We start from the raw sequence: 25,333 nt of genomic DNA, 5'->3' as shown, positions 1-25,333 counted from the left end.
ATTTGTAGGCGTGTTGACTAGTTTCTTTTTAAAGATTTTATTTATATTTAAATAAATATACATGTATTTATTATTTATGTTTTATTTATTTGTTTATTTATAGTGGTATTTTCATTTCACCTTGTAGTATTGGCTCAGCTCACTTGGAACCTCGATGGAGGTGGTACCAAAAGAACTACCTGGTACCAGATACTATCCCTAACTTTTGCCCAATGGAAAACCAAAAAAAAAAAAAATAGGGAGTTGAGTTGAGTCGAGCCAGTACCATGCAGTGGAAGGGGCATTAGATGAGTGATGATCCGTTTCTCTCAATAAACATTGTATCCAGATGAACTGATTCAACTTTCTGTGATTTCCTTACCTGGATTATAGAGCATGCATAAAACATCCCCTTATCCAGTTTTTTAAAGCTGATTTGTGGTCCTCTTTGGTTGGTTTTTGTAAAGAGTTATTCCTTTTATGCTCCCCTCCTATGGACAGGATAAAAAAAGTGTGTTTCAAGACGCTGGTCGATGAGGTGCAAGAGCTTGAAGCCTTATCCAAAGACCCTGGAGCTGTTGTGCATGGTAAAAGGTACTGTCACTCACTACCTAACCTCCCAACCTTCCTGACTTTTTGCAAACCTCACCATTTTAAACTCTTAACCTCACTGCACCTCACCTCAATGGACCTTACACTTTTTCAAATTGACAGATAACATTCCCATTGGTAGGTGTAAACTAACTAACACTATCCTCATGAAAATGAACATGGCCTCAATAAGGTAAACTGAAAGGACGGCATTATCTTAATGAAATTAGATTGCTTTTGTCATAAAACACAGAACTCACTCCATAAAGTGTCTTTTTATTCAAATATTTTTCCTCATTGGTGTGAAACATGTTATCACTGTCCACTGCTTCCTGTATTTAGTGTTCACTCATATACATCCAGGCCATTTATCCAGACTGTGTAGCCCATGCCTGAAGAATAATGTTTCATTTCCCTCTGTAATATTGCACAGAAAGACTGCAGCGGCTCTTGGAGGGCTAAATACGTGAGGGTCGTACTCCAGCTAGATACGTGGGAGTTCATTCCAAATTTCATCATTGCATTTTTTTAAAAAACCCTCAGTTCACACAGTAGCTCAAAAAATATTAAGGTTCCCACCCTCAACGATGTTATACTGTGGGTAAATGGCTTAATTAGTGACAGAAATGTATTGCCATTCCCATGTTACTGAAGAAATCATCAGATTAGGTGTCAGTTTTTTTTGAAATGGCACATGCATTATTTTGGACCCAAAAGTCTTCCTATATCAAAGGCACGTATTATGAAAACAACTCCTTGAGACAGACTCTGATTAGTTAATCGAGGTTTGTTGGCTCTGTTGGGTCTCTGCAGCCTGTTGAGGATATTTGCATGGAGCAGATCAGTGTGAAATCTCCAGCCGGCTGAAAATGATCCCCTCTCTGGCCACTGTCCCAGACCCAGCAGGCCAGGGTTCTGGGCCTGGCATGCACACATTTGGATACAAACATACACAGACCCACATACACTCAAACACATACATTGATCCTCTATATGCAGGCATATGGATAGGCACATTTCATTGGTGTGGATGCACATTAACAGACAAACACAGAGATATAGGCCTGCATCGAGACTGAACTATTTGTATGGGCCGATTCTTGAGTTCTTTACCAACTTGCACACAGACAGAAACATAAACACAGATAAGCATGTGTAGAGGTACACAAACTATAAATTGATTTACATGTATACAGGTAGAAAGGCATATATTCATGAAAACACACAGACACATTCCTATTCCTTGTATCAAGTATCTCCCAACATGGTCTCTCAGCAGGTAGAACAGTTGGCAGGTCTCTCTGTACTCAGCTCTGTGGAGGTGTGTGTTCAGAGGCCTGATGCATTGCTCGTTAAATCTGCCTGTAGTGCTCAGCATGATGCTAATGCACTCCCTCCGGTTGTGTGTGTGTGTGTGTGTGTGTGTGTGTGCGTGTGTGCGTGCGTGTGTGTGTGTGTGTGTGTGTGTGTGTGTGTGTGTGTGTGTGTGTGTGTGTGTGTGTGTGTTCCTGCATGCGTGCACAGTTTGACGGAAAGGGCCCAGCTTCTGAAAAACGTCTTTAAGAAGAGCACAGTCAGCCTGTACCGGTCAGACTCCATGCAGCAGAACCTGCTCCGTAAGTCATATAATCTCTCTCTCTTTCTTACTCTCTCTCGCTCGCTCTCTCTCTCTCTCTCTCTCTCTCTCTCTCTCTCTCTCTCTCTCTCTCTCTCTCTCTCTCTCTCTCTCTCTCTCTCTCTCTCTCCTCTCTCTCGCTCTCTGTGTCTCTCTGTGTATCTCTTTGCACCTTTTTTTGTGCATTTTTTTGTTTTTTTTTCTTCCCCTTTCTTTTCATTTTTGGTTCTGCGCACACTAACACTCTTACTTCCTCCGTATGCCTGGAGGCAGAGGCGTCATGTTGTTAGATGTTATCCCAGAAAGAAATGAGAGACTCCAGTTTATCTGTATTAAATTTATCTGCTTCCAAATCGTGGATTATTGAGGCAAACCGAGTGTCGTTATTCCTATTTTTACACATGGCTTAAAAGCCCCTAGAGGAGACTGTCCTCAGTCCTTGGGAAGCAGGAAAACTATGCTCACCCCTCCACATTTTTTGAGATTTTATTTCTGTTAAACACACGTTTCACGTTCACTAGACACAGGAAATGCACATTTGTAATCCTGTCTTAAAGCCCACTCAGTGACACTAAAACAGCCCCATAGCTCCCTGTTTGTGTCTTAACACTTGCAAACCACCTATACCTTCATATTGACAGACAAAATATTACCATGGTAGGACATATAGCTTGGGTCTGGGTTTTTGTTCTCTGTACTTTTGTCTTTTTTGATGTTTTCTGTTCTTTCTGTTCCTTTTTGTTTGATCGTTTTGTCTTTTGTTTGTCTCATAGGTGGGGATGAGGTCGTTATTTTGTGACACCTTTTATTACACATTTTAACTGCACCTATAAAATAATACGGCAGAATACCTTCACCCCCCCACTTTCCCTGTACACCTCTGTGCACTATCTACTCACTTCCTCACTTTCCCCCGTGTGCAGTGCCCCGAGTTAAGAGCTCTTTAGAGCAAGATAAAAATTCATGAAATGTTGCACTGTTATTCCCCACAATGCACTCATCTCAGCGGGGCCCTTTGAACTCTCCCGCTGGCCTCCAGGTACTGACCGAGTCTTTTGACACCTGAAGGTGAGTCAGGAGTCAATGGTCAGGATAAAACCCTTGGTGTGCTGGCTTTAAAACTGTAGAAAACACTAGGTGGTAGGTCGTAGAACTGCCCTGGTACAGGGATAAAGCTTTTAGATGAGCTTTTTTTTTGTTGGTTTTGTTTTTGAAGAATGTTGTCTGCAGTTAATTTTTTACGTTTTCTTTATTCCATGATTTACGTTAACTCTTTTTTTGTTAGCTCTGGATTCTGTTAATACATATGATTTGTGTTTTTTTAAGTATTTCCATAATTCTTTATAAAGAGTTTGGTTAACTGTTTCCTTATCTACTGTTCATGTCCTATCAATAATCTCGAATTTAACTACCCCAACTACCATGGTCTCTCTTGCAGATGGCTATGCCTTCTCTCAGGACGAGAATGGCGTGGTTTCCCAGTCTGAGGTTATCAGAGCCTACGACACCACCAAACAGAGGACCAACGAGTGGTGAGGCCCCGCCCCTTGCAGCCTGGCCGGCCTATCTGGAGCCACAACAGCCGTTTCCAATGGCAATTTGAAGCTGATAAGGGGAAGTTGTGGTGCGAGATTATGTCTTCAGCCTATGGGGATGTGAGGGTATGAAAATGAAATGGACAGGAGAGCGATGTCTTGTACAACTTCAAAAAGGGAAAAACATATAAGGAACAAAAAAAGTGTTGAAAAAGTATTCACTACGCTGTAGTTGTGTGTCCAGCAGACACGAGGAGCACTGTGCTAGCATTTATTTAGCGGAGTCTGTGGTCTGAAGTTCCTCACTGCTCTAGTTCGGTTGGTCAGTCGACCATCTATTCCCTGCTTAGGTAAGGGATGAGATTATTAGCACTGAGCCAAAAACAAAAGTTTAACAAATTTTAATTAATTTAAATCAATTTCAGATGGTACTGTAACTGTACTGTATAACTGTAAATCAATTAAGTTTTAGGGCAAACAATGTATTTGAATTTAACAATAGATTGCCAAAGAGCAGTCGTATATACAATCTTTTCCAAATACTTGCAAAATCAGAAAATTTTAAAACCAAACTTTTTCACATTCTTGGGTGTATTCCAGCACTGAATGGACCACTTCAGACTAGAAATGTTATTATTTTGTTTGTTTTTTTTCCCATCATTTTGTTGTTGTTGTTTTTGCACTTAAGGGAACACCTATTGTATAGCAAGGCCTTACATATTGTCATGCCTTCAGTCATAATAAGGTTTTTTTTTTGTTTCATTTACATATTATTTATGTTCTGTTATTTAAAAGATACGTATATAGATATTGTGCCTGGTTTTATTTTCCTTTTTTTAACAATGGCCTGCAACATAGTCTGGTTACCACTCATTTATACAGCAGTTTGATTGCTCATAACAAGTCGTTGCATTCCACACGTTACTCAGCTGCAACAATCACAATGGTGCCTAACTAGACCTTTTCCCTAGTAGAAAAAGATAGCCAAGAATATTTAGTCAGCTAGCATAGAACAGTGCTCCGCATACCCAGTGAGAAGACAAATTTGTTCCCCATCACAGTGTTGTTCTGAAACAGTGTGAAAAACACATGGCGTGCCTTGTGGCACATTTAAAACCATTGCTCTGTTGTTCCTGCAAAGTGAAGGTGGGGATTGTATGATGGTCTTGTCAAATTTCTGTACGCTTACAGTGTGGCTTCTATTTCATGATAGTACTTCCCTTAAAATGGAGATTTATCCCTCTTAACATAAGTGCCGTTAGCTTAAAGGGAGAGAGAAATATTAGCCAGGAAACTCTATGACAGTATCGAAACTACTTTGTCTCTATAGTTATTTTGTGAATTTGTATTTTTATATTGGAGATGTATGACTTTTGCATTGACTGGCTTTGTAATGAATTGTTGTCCGTGAGTTCTTTAATTTTCTTCCTCTGATAAACTGACAGACTGCTCATATGATAGAATGAGGAAACTGAGCTTTCTTAAATGTCTTATTATTGTTAATATTACTATGGCTTTGTTTATCCATAACTGACTACTTGTTTCTGTGATTGCTTTCTTCTCCCTATGGGAGACAGGTTTTCTGGAAGTGTGAGTGTGTGTGGGCGTGTTGTCTGCATGTGCATGTGTGCGTGAATGTGTATAACTTATATGTATGCATTGCATGTCTGTGTCCAATACATGTATGTGACACAGGGAGCTCTTGGCTCCTGAGTTCTCTTGTTGCATTCTGTGTGTGTGTGACTGGTTGCATTCTGTGCGTGTGTGTGTGTGTGTGCGCGTGCGTGTGCCTGGTAATGCTTGCTCCAGTTGTCTCTTTGCACGAATCTTGGTATAGTTATGGTGTAGTATTGTGCGCTGATGCATGGCCCATTTGGGGGTGTGTGTGTGGGGGGGGGGGGTAGTGAGCGTATTTCTAAGTATGTACTTGCGTGGTTGTCTTTGTGTGTGTGTGTGTGTGTGTGTGTGTGTGTGTGTGTGTGTGTGTGTGTGTGTGTGTGTGTGTGTGGCCAAACTACAGTCTCGGCCCTGGGAGTTCTTGGCCTCTCACATACTCTGCGTGCTTTGACAGGAGATGTTGCACATTGCACTCAGCGTACCATTCTAGTAGTGGGTATCTGGTACTCCGGTTATTGGTTTCCAGTATATCATTTCTCTGGGTGTACATGTCTGTAACTTGTGTTCTTCAAACAGTGTACCTCCACGTTTACAGAAAAATAATAAAATAAAAATCTTTTTTGTGTTTCTATCTCAGTTTAGTGAGGATATGTCAAGGAATTGATTTGTTATACTATTCTTTAGTGTTATTGATGGGTTGTCATCTGCTGTCGCAATTTTCCAAGCTGCTGAATGTGTATCTCGTCATTGTGGAAGGCTTAGACTGTTGCTTTTTCTGGAAAACATTATATTGTCTGTGAAAGCTTTGGGCTGCATGAATGGATAAACAAACAAAAGAAGAAAAAAAAAGTTCTTTGGTTCAGTGTTAATCGTACTACTTTGATTCTCTCAAGTGTTGGTCACTTTACTAAAGAAAGATGCACTTTTAAATTTGGGTTGGAATATTTGGTTCATTTACGTCATTTTGTTAAATGATTGTTCTGCATGTTGGGACTACAAACTTTTTAAGTGTTGTCTTTTAACTGCCATGAAGGCCTACTGAAATAAACTTTGCAAACACAGAGAAGCAACTGGGTCATCTTTACAAACTCCAAGTTCTCCTCCAGCATATTCCCAACAGTCACCGGGAGTGTTGTGTGTGCGGCAGAGTGGTTGTTTTCTACCAAGTAATCCTGTGTGTCTGTGTGTGGTAACAAACAGGACATGCAGCACAGTGAGAACCTAAACAGGAAAAGGCAGGGGAGTCGCAGGGAAAACCATGGGTCTGCATGCAAGGCAAACTAAAGAGGTCAGTAGAAATTCCCAGTTATCATCAAACTATGGTGTTGTTTAGCTGACCCTCGGCTTGCACGCACTTTTGTGTGCACATATTCCAGTAACTGTAATAACTCGACCCAGTAATGGATTTGTAGCCATGCGTTCATAACAATTTCATAAAATCGATCCAGATGGCACTTTAGCACAGCTGTCATGGAGATGCAATTATCGTACGAGCCTGGAATTGGATTTTTGTTGATTTTTCAGGGTTTCAACTATGGTTTGTTTTTACATAAATCCCCCCAGGTGCTAACAGGGGGTTCTCCACAATTTTTCATATTCCTGACCACATCCATGTTGACCATACCTAATTTAAACAGCAAAAAAAAAAAAAATTTTTAGTGGTATATTTCTAACTTGGAAGCATAAGAAAGGAGGGTCTTCACACGTACAGGGACCCAAAATGAGACGCAATATTTTCATTATGAGGCATACGACAAAAAGTCAAAGCCAAATACTATGTTTGCAGTGATTTCAACAGAATTTTAATTGGAAGAAATTCAATATTTTGGTTCCTACAAACACAGACAACATGAGCAAAGGAATTAGAATGTTTTCCCGGGTTTGGCAAATGACAGAGAATGACTCAAATCTCCAAATATTCGTGGCATGTCATAGAAATCTGTTGATTTTTTTTTCTTTTTGTAAATCAAGAAATTAAGTGTTTAATGAGTACGCTCCAAACCAAAAGAGTACTGGTACTTTTAAAATAATACTCGATACATTCAAATCAGATTTTAAAAAGTATAATTTTCAAATATATATAGACACACATACCAGTCATGAAAATTGTCCTTTGAAGGGAGTAGCCTTGTAAAAACTGTAGAATTTGACTATCAAAAGGGTCCAAGACTGCTGAATAAAGCGGCAAGTTGCACTGATAAAACCGTATTTGACATTCATGATACGGTGATTGCCAAGTCTGTTTCACACTCAGATAGCCGGAGAACAGATGGGTCTTTGTGGGGGACTTTGCCGTACCTGTTGCTGCAATTCAAAACTTGATTTGTGGGGCTAGTTGTTTTTAACACTGTGACCATGCCATGCTCATTGAACACTGACAATGACTGATCTCAGCACTGCATTCCTGCGGGGAAGTCTGGCGCACGAATGAGCGACAGGTAGGGAAATGTTATGCAGCCCCAATCACCCTGCTTTCCTCTGGTTTGTTTGGGGGGAATGGTAGACTCACCCTTTTTCAAAGACGTGTGTATTGATTTGCCTCATTGACCTAAAAAATAAAAGGAAAAAAAAGCACTTTCTTTAAATTATCTTTATCATAGTTAATGGAGCACACTGCAGCATAAACCTATACTTTTGTAACTTGATGTATGTGATGACATCCCCGACCTGGCACACAACTCCGTGATTAACCGACGCAACAGCCGACACAAGCAGTCGTACACCTCCGCAGGTACAGTTAAGTTTGTGTAACAGTTACTCCCTTCTTATAAAGGGTCATGCGATTGTCGAAATAAACATTTTAACCACCCGGTTTCTAACTTTTGTTAGGCTAGCAGTGTTTCAGTGAAAACTGTCTAGCCTACTTGTGTTGCTTTTTTTCTTCTTTTTTTGAGAAAATCCTAACGCTTCTTTTTTCAGCCATTGCCACTGAGTTGTCCTTTAATGTGAAGTGACACTTTTAAAAAAGTGACATGTAAAAAAATAGAGAGGACAGAGAATTTTGTTTACAATATGAACAAATATAAAAAAGTGCATAATCCAAAGCCATCATTGGCCAGTAATAGGTCCATTTCATTACAGAAAAATGATGTTATTTCCTGGTTGGAAACACAGTGAGACGCTACTCCAGTTCCCTTATCTGTCTCCAATTGTTAAGCCCCTAACTGGTAAGGGCATTCCATCCTAGCGCCTCTGTTCAGTGTTGCGTTATGTGTTTGTATGTGTCCGCATTGCCACACTGGCTCACACCCCATGCCGAATTCTAGTAATCCTCCTTATTTTTCCCTGCTGAGAGAGCCTGTCAGCTCTGCCCAAAGTCTGCAAAGCCCTTAGCCCCCGTGAAGGGCTCCGGCTGCAGGGGGAAGAAGTACTGCTGGGGCAGTAGGAACCCTGTGCTCTGGGAGGGATGAGAGTGCATGGGCGGCTGGTGGAGCTGCAGCTGTGTGTGGGTGTGTGTATGGCTGGAGGGGAGGGGGTGCGGGTGTTGGATGCCTCCCGGCATTGCTGCCACAGCTGGGGATGTGTATGGGGGAGGTGGGGGCGGGGGTAGAGTCTGCGGGATGTGGGTGGGGTTGCAGGCCGACGAAGATATAGTGGCAGAAACCAGGCACCCCTGGCCCTGGCTCTGACCTTGACCCCCAAGCGAGAACCGGCGCACGGAGCTGCTGCCCCCCGCCGAACTAGAGCTTGTTGTTGCGGTGCTGGACTGCCGTGAGGGGGTGCGCAGGCTGGGGGGTGCGGTGGTGAGGATCATGGGGATGGTCTCGCCCTGGCAGCTGCGGAGGGAGAAGCGGATGGGCTGCTGGGTTGGCTGCTTGGGCCGCAGACAGGTGCAGCAGTAGACAGCCACCAGTGAGCCCACAACCACGAAGGCCACAAAGATACTGCCCACCATCAGAAAGGGTACATAGATTGGCTCTAGGAGCAAAAGCAACATATACATATTAGCATCATCAATTAGAGAAGGTCCTCATTGGAGAAAGCACAAATGAGAGTGCAGTTAGATAACTAAGACTTATGAGGGAACATTGGAAATTACAAAGGCTTCAGCAGGCTAGCTGTGAAAGAAGGTGACTGCTGAAATAAAGGCAAAACTTTATGAAATCTCAGTTTCTTTGGTACTGAACAATCAGCTTCAAATTCCACATCTATTTCGCATTGTGTCAATTTGTGATATCCAGTTAAACTATATAAGCTAGAGATCCAACATACGGTTGTCGATTTGTGATGTTATAAATGACAACTTATCCATCTAAAGCACTAAATGTTGGTTTGACTTATGAATAAATGAAACACAGAAGCTTTTCTGTGTGTAGGAAAATGTGCTGTAAATCAAAAGCTCTGATAACTTCTCAGAGACCAAATGCACCAAGAGGAGGAAATCATCGCAAGTTTATTTATTTTCTTAAAGAAAAAAGGGGGAAATTGAGTCGAAACTGCCAACTTAGTTTCAGGGCTTATCCATTCGGGAAATTGAAAGAGATTTAATAAACTCTTGGGGACGAACACGTCAGGTGAACAATATAGTACTGTGCGCTGTAGAGATCACATTGACAGATGTGACTTTTAAAGCGGCTAATTAATTACATGTGTTACCTCCTATTTACCTTACACTGTATTGTAACAACTCGTTTCATGATAGCCTTGTCTATCATAGGTGACCGTGAGGAAATTGGTAATATTATCGTTGTTGTGTAAGTTTGGAAAGGGTTTCTTGTACTGCATATGCAACCCACTTTTTTTTTTACACCCAGCAAATGGGCTTCCGGTTTCACTCAGCTAGTTTTCTCTTAATCCTTCTGTTTTGTTTTGTTTTTTACTTTTCCGTCGCTGATCACTCCATTTACATGTCTGAGGACAAGTCAAACAGGTGCTACAACTACAGGGACCTGCAGGTTTTGCTTAATAGGTTGTGAGAGGCAGTGGTTTAAATTAGCATCCACTGCTGTTCCGTTGTTATGATCGCCGTATCATAAAATTGCCTGTGGATCCAATGGTTGTTAAATGCCTGTTTGCACTTAGGCTGTAGATATGCAGGAGATACTGCCAGCAATTTTTTTATTCTTTGCTTTTCTCTGCAAGCGTTTCAGATGAACTTTGTATCATCATCGTTGTTGCCGCTATTGTTTCATGAACATTTGGTGTGAACTTTTATTGAAAAGCAAACTTACGAGGAGCAAACTCCGTGTTGTCGAGCTCCCTGTCGTTGGTGCACGTGCCCTGATCCAGCCGCGCGTCCACGGCGGCGCAGCAGTATCTCAGGGCGCAGGAGCCGCAGCACACCGTGGCGTCCATGGTGTCAAAGTCCTCCGGACACTGAAATCCCTCATGGTAATTCCCATTACTGTCCAACCAGCCATGGCAGTATTCCCCGTGCGCGTTGGATATCCGCAGAGTCCAGGTCAGATACGCCAGCAACAGCCAGTTCAGCACGCGCACCATCCCGGCGTCAAGTGGGAACCCGGTTAATTAACTTTCCCCCGATTCGACTCAGGCGACTCACAAACTCCTCATTGTGAGGGACATGCCGAGAATCTCAAATCTGCGGATGCCGTTTATTAAACGCTCACACGTTTCGCTTTCCGCCAGGCCGTGTCAACGTAACGTCATCCCGTCTCCATCCATTTCAAAGACTTCTGAGCCCGGATCGACGCGAACAGTACGGGGCAAGGGGACGCTGGGCTGAATCCTCACGCTTGTCCGAATGAATGACAATATAGTTACGACGCCTCTGAGTCGAAGAAATGCAACAACAACAAAAAAGAACGATTCAGAGAGCACGGCAAACGAAATCGACTCCGCTCTTTCCCCTCTCCCTTTTCTTTTTAAAACAAGCAGAGGAGTCGCCGTGGGTGGAAAGCCATTGATATGTTTATCTCCGCGAAGAACTTGCGTGTGAGTTGCCACTATCATGCAGCGTCCGGCTCATTTCCAACGTCCAATGTCTGGCTGGCTTTGGTGAGCGACTCCGCAGGCGCGCACGCCCACGCACTCCATCGGCGAGACGTGCGCGTTCGTGTGAGGCGTCTATGGGCTACGAAACCTCTGAGGAAGTTTAGATAAAACTTTACCAACATTTCTCCATGTGTATTTGAAAAATTCCCACTCGTCCCTAATGCCCCTGACGGCGTAGATCCAATTTTATTCAGTGGAAAACACCGAGAAAACATCTTACCGTTGTATTACCATCTGAAATGCACTCAATTGGCCACATGATTAGTTAAAGATAGCCTACAATAAAATGTTATAACTAGTCGTATGAATACGCTTAATGTCTTTGTATCTGTGTAACCATGCTCCATTAACGGACCGAGGTAAAAATTGTATTTTAGGCTAATGTGCAGGCGGTGGCAACAACTTTCCTCAAAAGGGACAATAAGGAATATGTCTGTCTGTCTAAATTTAAGCCCGATCAGTAGCGCTAAACGTGTACACATGACCGAACAGAACAAAGAGAATGTCCAGTCTCCGTGGTGTTAAACATGTTGATTTGGCGCCCCCGTGTGGCCTTCTGGACTTGCAGGCCTGCAGACTGCTTGGCGTTAGGCTGAGCTGGGGATTAACGTGACATTCGGGTCAGGTTTTAACGAGTAGCCAAACGGTGTGTGTTATCAAAAACATCGGAGGTTTTGCACAACACAATCACACAAGTCCATTAATTTATATGTGTTACTGGATGGACGAGACGACTCAGTGAGTGGCGTCGCTCAACATTAACTTTTCATATATAATAAATACAACCGTGACAGGTAAATTAATGCTGTAGCCTAATATTGTTTTACTCTGCTCGCTTATTTCCAACGCGTGCATGTATCATATCCCCTCGTTTTCCTTCATGCCAACGCTCCGCTGTGTCGATGTTATTTTCTCTCTCCTCTCCATTGACTTGTGCTCGGCGGCAAAAGGGCTTCTACATCCCGAAGAAGTTCTGTCTGCGTTTCACCTGCCCTCCAGGACTGCACACGTCCTACTGAGCCCCCGTTGTTTCCTGTCGATGTGTGTGTTGTATAGGCAGTAATGGGCGCATCGTGGCGCGCATGTCCCGCCTGTATTTCCTCTCGGCCGAGCCTTTTAGTCTAGCAGCGCTCCCGTCTGGGGATTGGAGCGGCGGCTTGTCTGTAAATTAGCCCCCCCTCCGACTACAGTGTGCATGAGGGAAACCGTGCCAGACAGTGACGACGAAAATAGATACCCAGTCATCACCAGCCTGTCACACTACGGGGCGCAACAATAGCGGCAGACAGCCCCGACACGCGCGCGCCGTGACATTTTGGCGGTGATGGAGGGAGAAATGCAGCCCGCAGACGAGGGGCCCCGCGTCCCGAAGATGTGCCGACTACAACGGGGGCCGTACAGCCCCCTCAAAACCTTTTCAAGTAAACAGTCGGCGGCCAGGTCGCGCTTTGACAGATCCACTGGGGTCGAGGTCCCTGGCGATGTTGGCGGACATCACTTCACCTATCATCCGGGACAGCCTCATCCCTTTCAGCCGCATCATCATCATCAGCATCAGCAGCAGCAGCAGCAGCAGCTCTGCCAAACCTCCGCCGCTATCAGCAGCAGCCAGCAGCATCCGCCGATGCCACAGCAGCAGCGGCATCGTTTCCCCTGTGAGAGTAGGCCCAGCAGTACAGTCGCGACATTCACCTCAGCGGCGGAGCAGACACACGCCGGCAGCGCCACGGCGGCGCGTCACGAGCCCAGAGACCTGAACGATCCTCCAGACTGCACGTACGGCATCAGCTCAGGTGAGCTTCACAACTTGTTGAAAGTGAGTGCCTGTGTATTTGAATGTGGCTCCCCCTCATAATCATGCAGCGCCTTTTAAAATATGCTCAGTCTCTGTGCACGAAACCTGTCATTCTTGGCACACTCGGAGCTTTATTTTTTATTTTTTTATGCACACTTGTCCTTAGGTTACTCCTGAAACGGAGTTCATTAGCCTGCTTATGCTCACTGCTGTAATCAAGTTAGTTCTAATTTGGATAATTTCGCCTGTATTCAATGTTTATAGCCCACATGTATGTGAAGTAGTAACGGCTCATTACTTTGCACGTCTTTTTCCTGTTCCACTTGATCCTCTTTCTGTTCCACTTGTGTTTGGTATGACCGAGATGCCGAGGATTTCATGTTTGTTAACATCAGTAATTACATTGCGTGTTTTTTTCCCGAACGTGCAATCACGCACATGCGCACCGCCATTGAAATCCATTGTTGCATGTTCGTTTTCTCCTCAGCTCTTCATTACAGCAACGTGCTCACAACCAACATGTTCCTCATAGCAAGGGGCGGCTCTATATTAAGATGAGAGCAATGAACATAATTCCTGCAGTCACTAAATTAAACATTACACATCTCATCCTCCAATCAGATATTAATCTCCTTAGCTCTGCTAGCAGTAGAGATTTTATTTGGTGTTGCAATCAGTTATTCAATCTTAACAGCACCCCAGCATCTAGGTTGAGGTTACACACTGTAATGTAAAGAAGATGAGATTTAAGATAGCATCTAAAACATGTTTTATTCTAGAAAGTGAGCCGAGCAGTTTCTGATAAGCATACATACAGAGCTTGGCGGATATAGAGTGGGTTTGCATTTCAGCCTAGATACATGTTAGTCACACAGCTATTGATACAACATTGACAGAATAACCATATGTAAGCCCTTTTTGCTCTGCTCTAATGAACCTGGCTGTGTTATGCTGAATTTATGGTCCAGTCCAAGCTACCATTCCTGTGCCATGCTTATTGATAATGACGGACTGCAACACTCATCCCTGCATGTGACAGACCAACTTGGTATCCCTCTCATTTTCCAGGTGTGTGTGTGTGTGGGGGGGGGGGATTGGGGGGACCCAAGGACTCCACCATGAATTCAGCACACAATAACGCAAATTACATTTAAAAGCCTTCCCAGAGAGTTGTGATTAAAATAAATGGGGCTCATAAATTTGCCTCTGCCGAGCATGTTGTTTTTTAATGAAATTTTATGAGGCTCTCAGCTCATAACACCGCAGAGCCAATGAGAGGGAGGGGTGAGGGGGAGGGGTTGGATGGTTGGTAGTGGGGGTGAAGTCGAATGATATCAGACACATCTCAACGGGTAAACAGAGACGGCGTGCATATTAATAAATGCGACACATCTGCACCAGGCCGATAGACACGTCTCAGCGGCTGCCATCACAGCAGGGGCCATGACGTGTGTGTGTGTGTGTGTGTGTGTGTGTGTGTGTGTGTGTGTGTGTGATGGATGGATGGATGGATGGATGGATGGATGGGTTGTGGCGGGGGGAGGTGGGTGGGTGTATGTGTACGTGAGGCCAATGGACCTGTAATCATTACAGGGAGGGATGAGTGAGATCATCTCATTGAGACGTGAGTAGACTGCCAGGAGAACATGCATACCAGGCTATTGTACTGGACAATAACTTTGTGGGGTTATGTTTTGTTCTTTGTTTGTTTGTTTGCTTTTGTACTGAACAATAGATATGGCCACCGGGATTTTGTTGACATTAGAACAGACTGGGTTGGAGAACAGAAATGGTTGGAGAGATGTTAAGGGGGAGGCAGGGGAAGTCAGATGATAGAGGGGAGAAGCCAGGCATTGTGATAGTCATTGCTATCACAATGCATCAGTATGCTTGCTTCCAGAGGTAAGGGACTCAACAACCACAGATTGATGGGGCATGACACTGTGATGCCTTTTTAGGTTTGACTGTCAATGAGAATGATTTGAAATTATTTCTGTGAAAGCGCTGGGACAGTCAACAGGGACACATCATCCATGTGTATAAAAACTGAAAGATTTCTGAAACCTGTTCCACCGACAGGTCTTTAGAGGAAAGTTGAATCAGTTCCTCTGCATGCAACATTTATTGAGAGAAACGTTTCATCACTTATCTAAGTGACCTCTTCAGTCTAAACTGACTGCAGGTATCCCCACCTTTATAAACAATACAGTTGCATAACGACCAGTAGTGGCTGGTGCTAACAATTTGGGGGGGGGTGCAATTTACCTTGTCAGCACACCTGACAGTTGCTTTAATGTCCACATAGTCACAGAGTTATTAAGAAAGACAATGTAGTCTATAGATTTTATCAGGGGTACGATAATCCTGATAAAATCTATAGGCTACATTTTCCTTCTTAATAACTCTGTGGCTGTGTGTACATTAAAGCAGCTGTCACGTGTGCTGCGCCAAGGTAAATTGCACACCCCCAAAAATTTCTAGCACCAGCCGCCACTGATAACGACTGAAAACAACGACCAGTTTCATTTGCAAATATGGGTGTGACCATTAACTACAGTTTCAATGGCGATGTGTACTATTCACAGAGGATTGGGGGATGGGGGATAGTTGCAATCACAGCATTGTAAGATGGTGACAGATGTACTCTTAGCCCCCCCCCCCCCAGTTCAGGGATGGTTGTTCCCTCTTCACATAGTTGGCCTCTTTGATTTCCCATTCAAACCAGTGTTCCAATGAAGGATGTGCACATCCTCATCCTTGAAAGAGTGGCCACTGGCCTGTAGATGGGTGTAGACTGTGGAGTCCTGGCCTGACGTGTTATCTCTTCTGTGTTGTGCCATCCTCTTGGCCAGCATCTGTTTGGTTTCTCTGATGTACAAGTCACAGCAATCCACCTGTCACTTAACAGCGTATACTATATTGCTCTGTTTGTGCCAGGGGACCCGATCCTTGGGGTGGACCAATTTCTGGCGCAGCGTGTTTTGGGGATTGAAAGCCACTGAGATGCGGTGATTGGAAAATTTGTGTCTCAATGTTTGGAAACTCCCGCCACATACAGAATCACCACTGGTTTATGCTGAGACAGCTGTTGTCCTTCTCCTCTCTTTGATCGGCTGGTGCATTGTTTGGACGTCTTCCTGGCTTTGAAAAAATGCCCATTTAGGGTAACCACACTTATCCAGGGCCTATTTAATATGAGATTTCTCCCCTTCCCCAGCCGCTGTGACAGTGGGGACATTGTTAGCTCATTGGTACAGCGTCCTGATGACTCCTAGTTTGTGCTCCAGTGGATGATGAGAATCAAACCTTAAGTACTGATCAGTATATGAATACAACTATTCCCCAATCCTCTGTGAATAGTTCACATTGCCATTGTAACACTAGTTAATGGTCACGGCAATTTTCATATGAAACCTATCGTTGTTTTTGGTCATTATGCCAATATTGTTTATTAGGGTGGGGATACCTGCAGTCAGTTGAGACTGAAGAGGTCACTTAGATGAGTGATGGAATGTTTCTCTCTCAACAAACATTGTATGCAGATGAACTGATTCAACTTTCTGTGATTTCCTTACCTGGATTATTGAGTTTGCACATTTACAGGAGTTTGACATTTACAGGAAGTAGAGTTGTCACAGCTGTTGTCTCTATCCTCTTCATTGTCCTCTTTCTCTGCTGCATAGAGAATCGTCTGATCTTGGACACCTTTGCCCAGCAGTGCAGCCGAGTGCTCAGCCTTCTGAACAATGGCCATCTCCTTGAGCCATCCTCTCCCCTTGTCTCCAGCATCAAGCAGGAGGACAGTCCCACAGATGGGCTCCAGGGGAGTCACTACTCCTCTGTTGGGAAGCCCAAATCCAAAGAGAGCACATCCACCACAGACCCCGATGAGGAATCTAAGCAAAGCCGCTGGAACCAACAGCAAATGTCCGCCTTCCTCCGCATCTTCACAGACTCTCTACAGAACTACATGATGTCTGGACCCCAGCAGCAGCAGCAGCAACAATCCCATCACCCGGCTCCCAGTCCAGAGGATGAGCAGTGTCCAACAGCGGAGCCAGGGCCTGCCGTGTCCCCTCAAGGCCACAACCTAGGAGGCTGGAGCTCCCCAACGCCATCAGAGTCCTACGGTCACCCTTCATCTACATTGCCCGAGGAGGAGGAAGAGGAGGAAGAGAACTGCTGCCCGCGCTGCCTGGAGTTGGAGCAGGAGGTTTTGTCTCTGCAGCAGGAGAATGAGGAGCTCCGCAACAAGCTGGAGAACATACCAGGTGCAGTGAGCTGGCGGCCGTGGCTCCACAGGCTTTGGATTTGTTTGTCCAAGGGGGCAGCCATTTTAATGTTTTTTTTTAAAACATGTGCTACTGCTAACAGACATGAATAACATTACTGTGGGTTGGAGTACATGGGAACTGTCAGTTTTTTCTTTTTTCAAATATTTCCATTTTATTCTACTGTTTATAATCAACTAGACTAGTGTTCTAAAGCTGGCTATGGAGCATGAACCTCAACAAGGGGGGATTGATTTTAATGGAATTATCAATTTTGCCAGTGACGTGATCATTTTCAATGAAGCATGTTTAGTTTAATGTTTGCCACAAACAACCTGGCCACCTAAATGTCTCAAATTCTGCCCTTTTTTTTGCATTAAGTCAGTCACCATAAGATCTAATCTAGACATAATACTAAACATGTTTGATTAAATCATGGTGGAAGGGAGCGGACTTTGAAATAATTCTTGGGTATTTTGAGTCTAATAAGTCTGGAGAACCATGATGAAAATGTCTTATAGACTGGTGCCACAATTCTGAAAAATGTTGATACTTAATCAGTGGGTTACCGAGGTATTCTTATCAATTGAAAAAACACCTGACACACGCATGTACCTGCCAGACAGGTCCAAATCCCAAAGTTATTAATTTTGACATACCGATTAAATATCTAACTGAAGCTGGTTAAAAAGTTCTACATTTCTATAAGGAAGTTTCACTGTGTTTTTCCAGACTACATAGGCTAAATAGGCCTATGCTGGCTGACTATGCAGCAGGAGAGGACAGAATTTACATACAACTAGACAAGCTAGATTTCCAATAGAGCGAGAATAGATGTGAATATTCTATTTTTTATTTATTTTTTGTCATTAGACAACTGACAGCTGTGCTTCCCCTGAGTAAGAAAGCATCAACCACCACTGGAATCATTATATAGCAATATCTAATAGCAATATCTAATCTTCTCACTGATGGTCTCATTTGCTTGTGTCAGTCATATAGAGGCATCAAAATTAAATTGAGACTAATAAATAATCAGTGAAAAACTTCTCACAACAGATTTACACCAATGGAAGTTAAGACTATTTTTAACATAATCTGCATCTCTTTCATGGATATCACCACTGATCCCAAAATGCAAAATAAAAGTGGAAATCTGGCAAATTACTAAACACTGCAAGCAGGATAACCAAAATATTGCTGGTTCTTGAACCATTCATTTTTACAGTGATGTGGAAGCAAAACACATACTTGGACGACACGTTTTGTTTTCAGATAACTCCAGCTCTGGGTTTGTCACAGTGTCACTAACAGTGTGTTTATCACTGGTTGCATTTACCTATATTTGCATCCAGCTCCCTGTCAGAATGTCCTGGACTACTTCAAGACTGTTCTCCAATTCCACAACCAGTTGGTCCAGCCAATACCAGAAGAGCAGCTAACTGAGGTGTGAAAACAGTTCATTTCAGAATCTATTAGTCCCAGCTCCATCGAGTCTGACTAAATTATTATTCTTTTCTTTCTGCTAGTTAAAGCTACAATCCTGAGGGTTAACATGCAAACAAATATACTTTTTCATGTCTTCTGTCAGTGATGTATTTGAAATGAAACCAGGTAACTTTTTTGCTTCGTCATATCATCATCTTCTTTTTCTTCTTCTTTTGGCTGCTCCCATTAGGGGTCGCCACAGTGGATCATCCGTTTCCATCTCTTCCTGTCCTCTGCATCTTCCTCTGTCATGCCAGCCACCTGCATGTCTTCCCTCACCAATCCATAAACCTCCAATTTGGCCTTCCTCTTTTCCTCTTTCCTGACAGCTACATATTCAGCATCCTTCCCCAATGTACCCAGCATCTCTCCTCCACACATGTCCAAGCCATCTCAATCTTGCCTCTCTTGCTTTGTACCTAACTACAGCGGTATACTCTGTAGTTACTACAGCTCTGCTCATCAACCTTCTGGAAAATCTGTACCACTACACTTCTTCTCCACTTCTCAGGCATCCTCTCACTTTCCAAGATTGTGTTAAACAATCTAGGTAAACAATCCACTGCCATCTCTCCTAAATATCTCCATGCCTCCACAGGTATGTCATCTGAACCACCTGCCTTTACACTCTTCATCCTCTTCATTGCTGCCCTCACTTCATCCTTGCTAATCCACCGCACTTCCTGATTCAGTATCCCTACATCATCGCTTCTTCATATCATCATTAGATTCATTTAGGTCACATAATGTGATGCTATGGGAGGATGACACAATTGCTCAGTTTCCTAAAGGCCTAGTTTTCATTTGTCTGCCACAGTGTGCGATACCTCCTGGGAGATATATATATACAGAGAGAGAGAGAGAGAGAGAGAGAGAGAGAGAGAGAGAGAGAGAGAGAGAGAGAGAGAGAGAGAGAGAGAGAGAGAGAGAGAGAGAGAGTGTGTGTGTGATTGCTTTATGGCACACATATAAGTAAAGCAATTTTACTTTAATTTAACTCCTTTCCCGCAAAAGTTTTGAGCTATGGATTGAAGCTAAATGCAGGTATATTGTTGCTCCTAGAAAGAGGGGGGGAAAAAAGTGCCTCGATTGTCTTTACAACAGTTGACGTGAAAGATGTCGCCAAAATCCAGTAAGTTATCGGGTGGTACTTTAAAGCAAAAGCTAATCCACAAATGTGAAAATCATAAATGCTTTCATAGTTGTTTGTTTTGATGCATACTGTTGGGCAGTAATTACTCGAGAAAAGTTATATGGAAAAGTTATATGGTGTTTTATGTCTTCGCCATAGCACCCAAATGCAGAAGAATAAGACAGATAACAGTAAGTTTGAAGAAGAAGCAAGCAGATATTGCAGCCCAAGCTTACAGAGGGCCTTTGCCATCAGACAATACAGCATTAATAGCTTAAACTTAGTTTCAACCATGTTTTTGTGGTTTTTTTTGTTTTTGTTTTTTGTCAGCAATGGGGAAGGTGCTGACACAACATTACTGCCCACGTTGTTTCATTTCAAATGGATCTCTGGGATTTGGAGTCGTCAGACACAATTATAATTTCCAGTATCACCAGAGGAGTCAGCAAGCTGAACAAAAATCATGACCTCAAGGATTGTAGCTTTCATGCATGCATATTCAGTTGCACACTGTACCATGTTAAGTTAGATAAAGTATACTCCCAGTAAGCATGTTCAGTCTTAAAACAGTTTATTGCGATGGAGATACATGCATATGTCTTTAAGTGTTCTGTCTCATGGGGTGAACATGTGGAATTAAAGATGATTCTGTCTCTATAGGAAGAAGAACGGCAAACAGTGTTTGAGGTTTGTGTTTTCAAAATGTGTTTCTTCCAAGCTTTTAACAGCCTGACCCATATATTACACCAATTCTATATCTCAAGTTAAAAAGGAATGCTGTTCAATCAAAATTGCCAATTCTAGGCAATTACTTTTTTAAGAGTGCCAAGAAGTTTTTTCAGATAGGTCATATATGTACCTGGCACATTTACCCGTGACACAAACAGATAGGCAAAAATAAGATGAAGTAGTAATTTAAATAGACTCCTTTTGCAGACACACTTGAAATAGCAGAGAAGCTTCACTTTCCTGCAACAACATGTATTATATTGACCACTGGATTTATAATTGTTTTGCACAAAAATCGAAATCCCAGCTAACATTTAGAAAGTGCTACCACACCTAGATGTGTCTGTCAAATGTTAACTAATCGTTCATAGCTGTATGACTTTGCATAAGCAATTTGACTCTTACCTAAATCAGCACTTAAACTGCAGTATGCCTATGCATGTAACCTAGCATTACCTTTGGTAATTTCATTACCTTTTCTTGTCTGGTTCTTCTTACCCTCAGGGTAGTAAACAGCTCCTTGGAAACTATCCTCTCTTCATCACTAATAAGCAATGGGATGTAGCCGTCAACTCCTCCAAGAAAGATGGCCGCCGGCTGCTGCGGTACCTGACTCGCTTTGTTTTCACTACTGACGAGCTCAAGTATTCCTGTGGTTTGGGCAAAAGGAAGCGCTCGGTCAACTCAGGAGAGCCTGGCCTGGAGAGACGGCCGCTTAACCCTGTCAAAGTCAGCTGCCTCAGAGGTACAGTACTGTGAGCCATAGATGTATACTGGACTTGTGTGTTATTGTCAGATCTGTACAACTGAGACTTAAGACTTGGACAAGAGTCTGACTTGAGTCGCAAAAATTGATATTTGCGACTCAACTTGGACTTGCTGGCTGTGAGACTTGGACTTTCTTGCAGCTTGACTGCTTTGAGACTCGACTTGACTTGAGAGCAATACCTCGATCAGATTTGACCTGCTAAAATTCTGGAACTATTGTTTGCTCAGAAAACAATGCATTTTAAAGACATCCCTATTATAATAACAGTAATGATACATTTTATTTGTACAACGCTTTTCAAAATACGCTTTACATATGATAAAATAAACATAAAAGCAATGCACCAAAAAATACAGCGCACAACATTAATCACACATTAAAAACAATTCTAAAGAGGTGAGTTTTGATTGGTGGTTTGAATATAGACAGATTGGTGCAGTCTCTGAAGTGTTTGGGGAGAGAGTTCCAGAGGTAAGGGGCAGCAATGGAGAAGGCACTGTCCCCCCAGGTCTGGTGCATGGTCCTGTGTGGCGAAGACAGGAGGTTGACGACGAAGGAGTGAAGGCTGCGAGAAGTAGTACAGTAGTGGAGCAGATTAGTGAGGTAGGAGGGGGCCTAATAGAGAGATTTGTGAGTGAAGAAAAGGACTTTGAATTGGATCCATTGTGGGAGCCACTGGAGGTTCTGGAGGACAGGGGTGATATGGTCATGGGAGTGAGTGGAAGTGGCTGAGCAGGCAGGCAGCAGAGTTCTGGATGTATTGAGGTTTGTTTAGGACTTTGGATGATGAGCCGTAGAGAATGCTGTTGCAGCAGTCAATTCTGGATGTGATGAAGGCATGGAGCAATATTTCAGCAGCAGAGGACAGTGATGGGTGGAGACGAGCTATGTTTTTTAGGTGGAAAAAGGCACCTCTGGTGCTTTGATTGATGTGGTGTTCAAAGGAGAGGTTGCTATCCAAAATGATTCCAAGGTTGCGGATGTGTGGGGAGAGGGACAAGGTGGCGTTATCGATGGTAAGGCAGAAGTTGTGAGTGGTTTTGGTAAGGGATTTGGGACTGATGATGATGATGTCAGATTTATCCCAATTTAGTTTGAGGAAGTTGGCTTGCATCCATGATTTGATTTCAATGAGACAGTTGGTCAGATTGGAGTAAATTGTAGTGGTGATGGATTTAGTGGAGATGTAGAGCTGGGAATCATCGGCATAACAGTGAAAGTGGTGACCATGATGACATATGATGTTATCAAGGGGGAGCATGTAAAGGATAAACAGGAGAGAACCGATCACCGAATCCTGAGGGATGCCTTGGGACAGAGGAGCGGTGAAGTAGGTGTAGTTATTGATGCTGATGAATTGCTGTCTGTTTGTGAGATATGAATTTAGCCAGAGATGGCAGTACCGGGGATTTTGGGGGGGATTCAAGGCAGGAGAGAAGAATGGTGTGGTTGATGGTGTCGAAAGCTGCAGTGAGGTCGAAGAGGATAAGAATGCTGAGGTGGCCAGAGTCTGTAGAGAGAAGTAGGTTGTTAGTGATTTTAAGAAGAGCTTTTTCTTTCTTTTTCTTTAATAAGATTTTTTTGTTGTGACATGAACTGCCTTTATTTGACAGCGATAGTCGAGAAAGAGACAGAAAAAGCAGGGGAGAGAGAGGGGATGAGGTGCAGCAAAGGGCCTGGGCCGGATTCGAACCCAGGCCGCTGTGGTAAGGACTCAACCTTATGTGGTATGCGCTCTACCAGGTAAACCACTAGAGCGCCCCAGGAGGGCTTTTTCTGTGCTGTGGTGTGAGTGGAAACCATATTAAATGGTTTGAAGAGTTTGTTGAAGATAAGGTGAGCTTTGAGTTAGGAGGTGACAGCACGTTTCAGGAATTTTGACAGAAGGGGGGATTGGAGATAGGCAGGAAATTACTCGTGATATCAGGGTTGAGTCCAGGTTTTTTTAGAGTGGGGGTGACAGCAGCTAGTTTGTGTATGGGGGACTGAGCCAGAGCTGATGGAGGAGTTAATGATTTCTGTGATGAGTGAGGTGATAGCTGGGAGACAGTCCTGAACAAGATTGGATGGGATGGGATCCAGAACACAAGTGGAGCTTCTCATTCTTACCATAAAGTTAGACAGCCCCATTGGAGACACAGGGGAAATCTTTGACAGGGGCTGAGTGGTGGTGGTGGTGGGGGGCAAGTGGGGAGGTGGAGAGGGCAGGAGAGGTGGTCAGGTTGCTGTTGATGGTGTCAATTTTAGATTTGAAAAATGAAAGGAAAGAGTTGCACTTGTTAACTGTGAAGGTAACTGGCAGTATTGTCACTGGGTTTGAGAAGTTTGTTTATTGTGGAAAAGAAAGCCTTGGGGTTGGTGGAGCCAGAGTGTATGAGGTGTGAGTAGTAGGTGGACTGGGCTGTAATGAGAGCATATTTGTATCGTTGAAGGTAGTCTGTGTAGGCTTGGAGATGCACTATTAAACCTGTTTTCTTGAAAAGTCTTTCGAGCTAGCGCTTACAGGATTTCATTTGATGGAGTTCAGGATTATACCAGGGTGCTGACTGTGTGAATGAGACTATTTTGGTTTTAATAGGGGCCATTTGATCAAGACAGGAGGAGAGTGAGTTATTATAATAATTGACAAGATTGGTGGGATTATCAGACAGTGGGGGAGGGGAGGCAGACATTTTACTGGCAAGTGAGGCAGAAAGAGCTGAGGGGTAGATAGATTTGAGATTTCTGAAGGATATTATGCATTTGATTTTGGGATGGGGATAGGGATGTCAATGCCCATAGTGATTGCCAGGTGGTCAGACATATTGAGGTTGAGGCTGGAGAGTTGATATTGTGAGACCAGTAGAGCAGACCAAATCCAGGATGTGACTACGGCTGTGAGTAGGGAAGGTGATATGTTGTGTGAAGATAAAGCCTTGTGGCAGTTCCAGGAATTTTGTAAGATTTAAAGTTAGTGTCAACAGTGTGACTATTAAAATCACCTAGGAGGAGAACAGAAGGTGAGATGGCACACAGCTGGGTCAGAAAATCAGAGGTCAAAGAGAAAGTAGGGGTTTGGCTTGCGGGGGCAGTAGACAACAGCAGTGACCAAGACAGTGGGACCAGAGAGTTTGAAGGCAAGGTGTTCGAAAGAATGAGCAGCAGGAATGGAAATGGTAATTGTTTTAATGTCCTTCATGTAAACAGCAGCAACACATGTAAACAGCAGCAACACCAATCGTGTGTGGAGGATGGATGATCCGCTGTGGCGACCCCTAACGGGAGTAGCCGAGAGTAGTAGTAGATGTAAACAGCAGCGACACCACCTCCCCGCCCCTCAAGACGAGGTTTATCAATGTATATGAATCCTGTGGATGTGGTCTGGTTTAGTGAGAAATTGTCCAGGGGTTTAAGCCAGGTTTCAGTGAGGCAGAGAAATCTAGGTTACTGTCAGTTATAAATTCATTCAGAATGAGGCTTTTGTTATCGAGTGAATGTGTGATGAGCAAAACCAGTTTCAGATGGCATTGCTTTATGATAGGATTTGAGGACTGAGGAAGGGGATGGATATTGGACTGATTCACTTGTCATTTGTTGTGGTATCGGTGAGGGTAATGATATCTGTTGGTAATACGGTCAGGACTGGGGAGAGGTAGAACAGCAGTGTGATCACACCACAAGGGGAAGCTGGTGTGAGCAAAGGACGCAACAGTCATTGTTGTGGTTAAAGGGGGAGAAGAGGGTTCAGGAAAGCACGTGTGATGTAAACAGTCAATCATGTGTGGAGGACAGAACAGTGTGCAGAAAATTAGCAGCAATCATGCAACTACCTAGCATGTTCAGGTGAAGAACATCTCTTCTATACAGAGAGGAGCACT

The 25,333-nt window shown here is 43.5% G+C and overlaps 3 protein-coding genes across 3 annotated transcripts in view; 2 read left to right on the top strand and 1 right to left on the bottom strand.

Moving 5' to 3' along the window:
• Positions 1–4,314, top strand: part of atp8a1 (ATPase phospholipid transporting 8A1) — a 218,356-nt gene extending 214,042 nt beyond the window's left edge. The window contains exons 35-37 of the mRNA XM_056274219.1: positions 481–573; positions 2,095–2,186; positions 3,624–4,314. Of these exons, the coding sequence (XP_056130194.1) occupies positions 481–573; positions 2,095–2,186; positions 3,624–3,721 (283 nt within the window). The 3' untranslated portion in view covers positions 3,722–4,314. The remainder of the gene's footprint in view (positions 1–480; positions 574–2,094; positions 2,187–3,623) is intronic.
• Positions 4,315–8,447: 4,133 nt separating this feature from the next.
• On the bottom strand, positions 8,448–10,779 carry shisa3 (shisa family member 3). Its single transcript, XM_056295209.1, has 2 exons — positions 10,509–10,779; positions 8,448–9,255 (listed from the first exon to the last, which is right to left on the bottom strand). The coding sequence occupies exons 1-2, from the start codon at positions 10,777–10,779 to the stop codon at positions 8,639–8,641; spliced, it is 888 nt and encodes a 295-aa protein (XP_056151184.1). The 3' UTR covers positions 8,448–8,638.
• A 1,837-nt stretch (positions 10,780–12,616) lies between these two features.
• Positions 12,617–25,333, top strand: part of LOC130125716 (BEN domain-containing protein 4) — a 31,425-nt gene continuing 18,708 nt past the window's right edge. Inside the window, 6 exon segments of the mRNA XM_056295200.1 lie at positions 12,617–13,085; positions 16,771–17,358; positions 18,714–18,816; positions 20,482–20,497; positions 20,639–20,665; positions 21,212–21,452. Coding sequence (XP_056151175.1) covers positions 12,617–13,085; positions 16,771–17,358; positions 18,714–18,816; positions 20,482–20,497; positions 20,639–20,665; positions 21,212–21,452 — 1,444 coding nt within the window.

This window comes from Lampris incognitus, chromosome 1, assembly GCF_029633865.1.
Source record: "Lampris incognitus isolate fLamInc1 chromosome 1, fLamInc1.hap2, whole genome shotgun sequence".
Taxonomy (NCBI): domain Eukaryota; kingdom Metazoa; phylum Chordata; class Actinopteri; order Lampriformes; family Lampridae; genus Lampris; species Lampris incognitus.
This window is presented reverse-complemented; position numbering and strand designations above follow the sequence as displayed.

Excerpts from the sequence above, each read along its gene's own strand:
- shisa3 (XM_056295209.1), bottom strand. The coding sequence starts at position 10,779 with ATGGTGCGCGTGCTGAACTGGCTGTTGCTGGCGTATCTGACCTGGACT. Across the intron at positions 9,256-10,508 it reads CAACACGGAGTTTGCTCCTC|AGCCAATCTATGTACCCTTT; the intron begins GTAAGTTTGCTT and ends TTTTGCTCCTAG.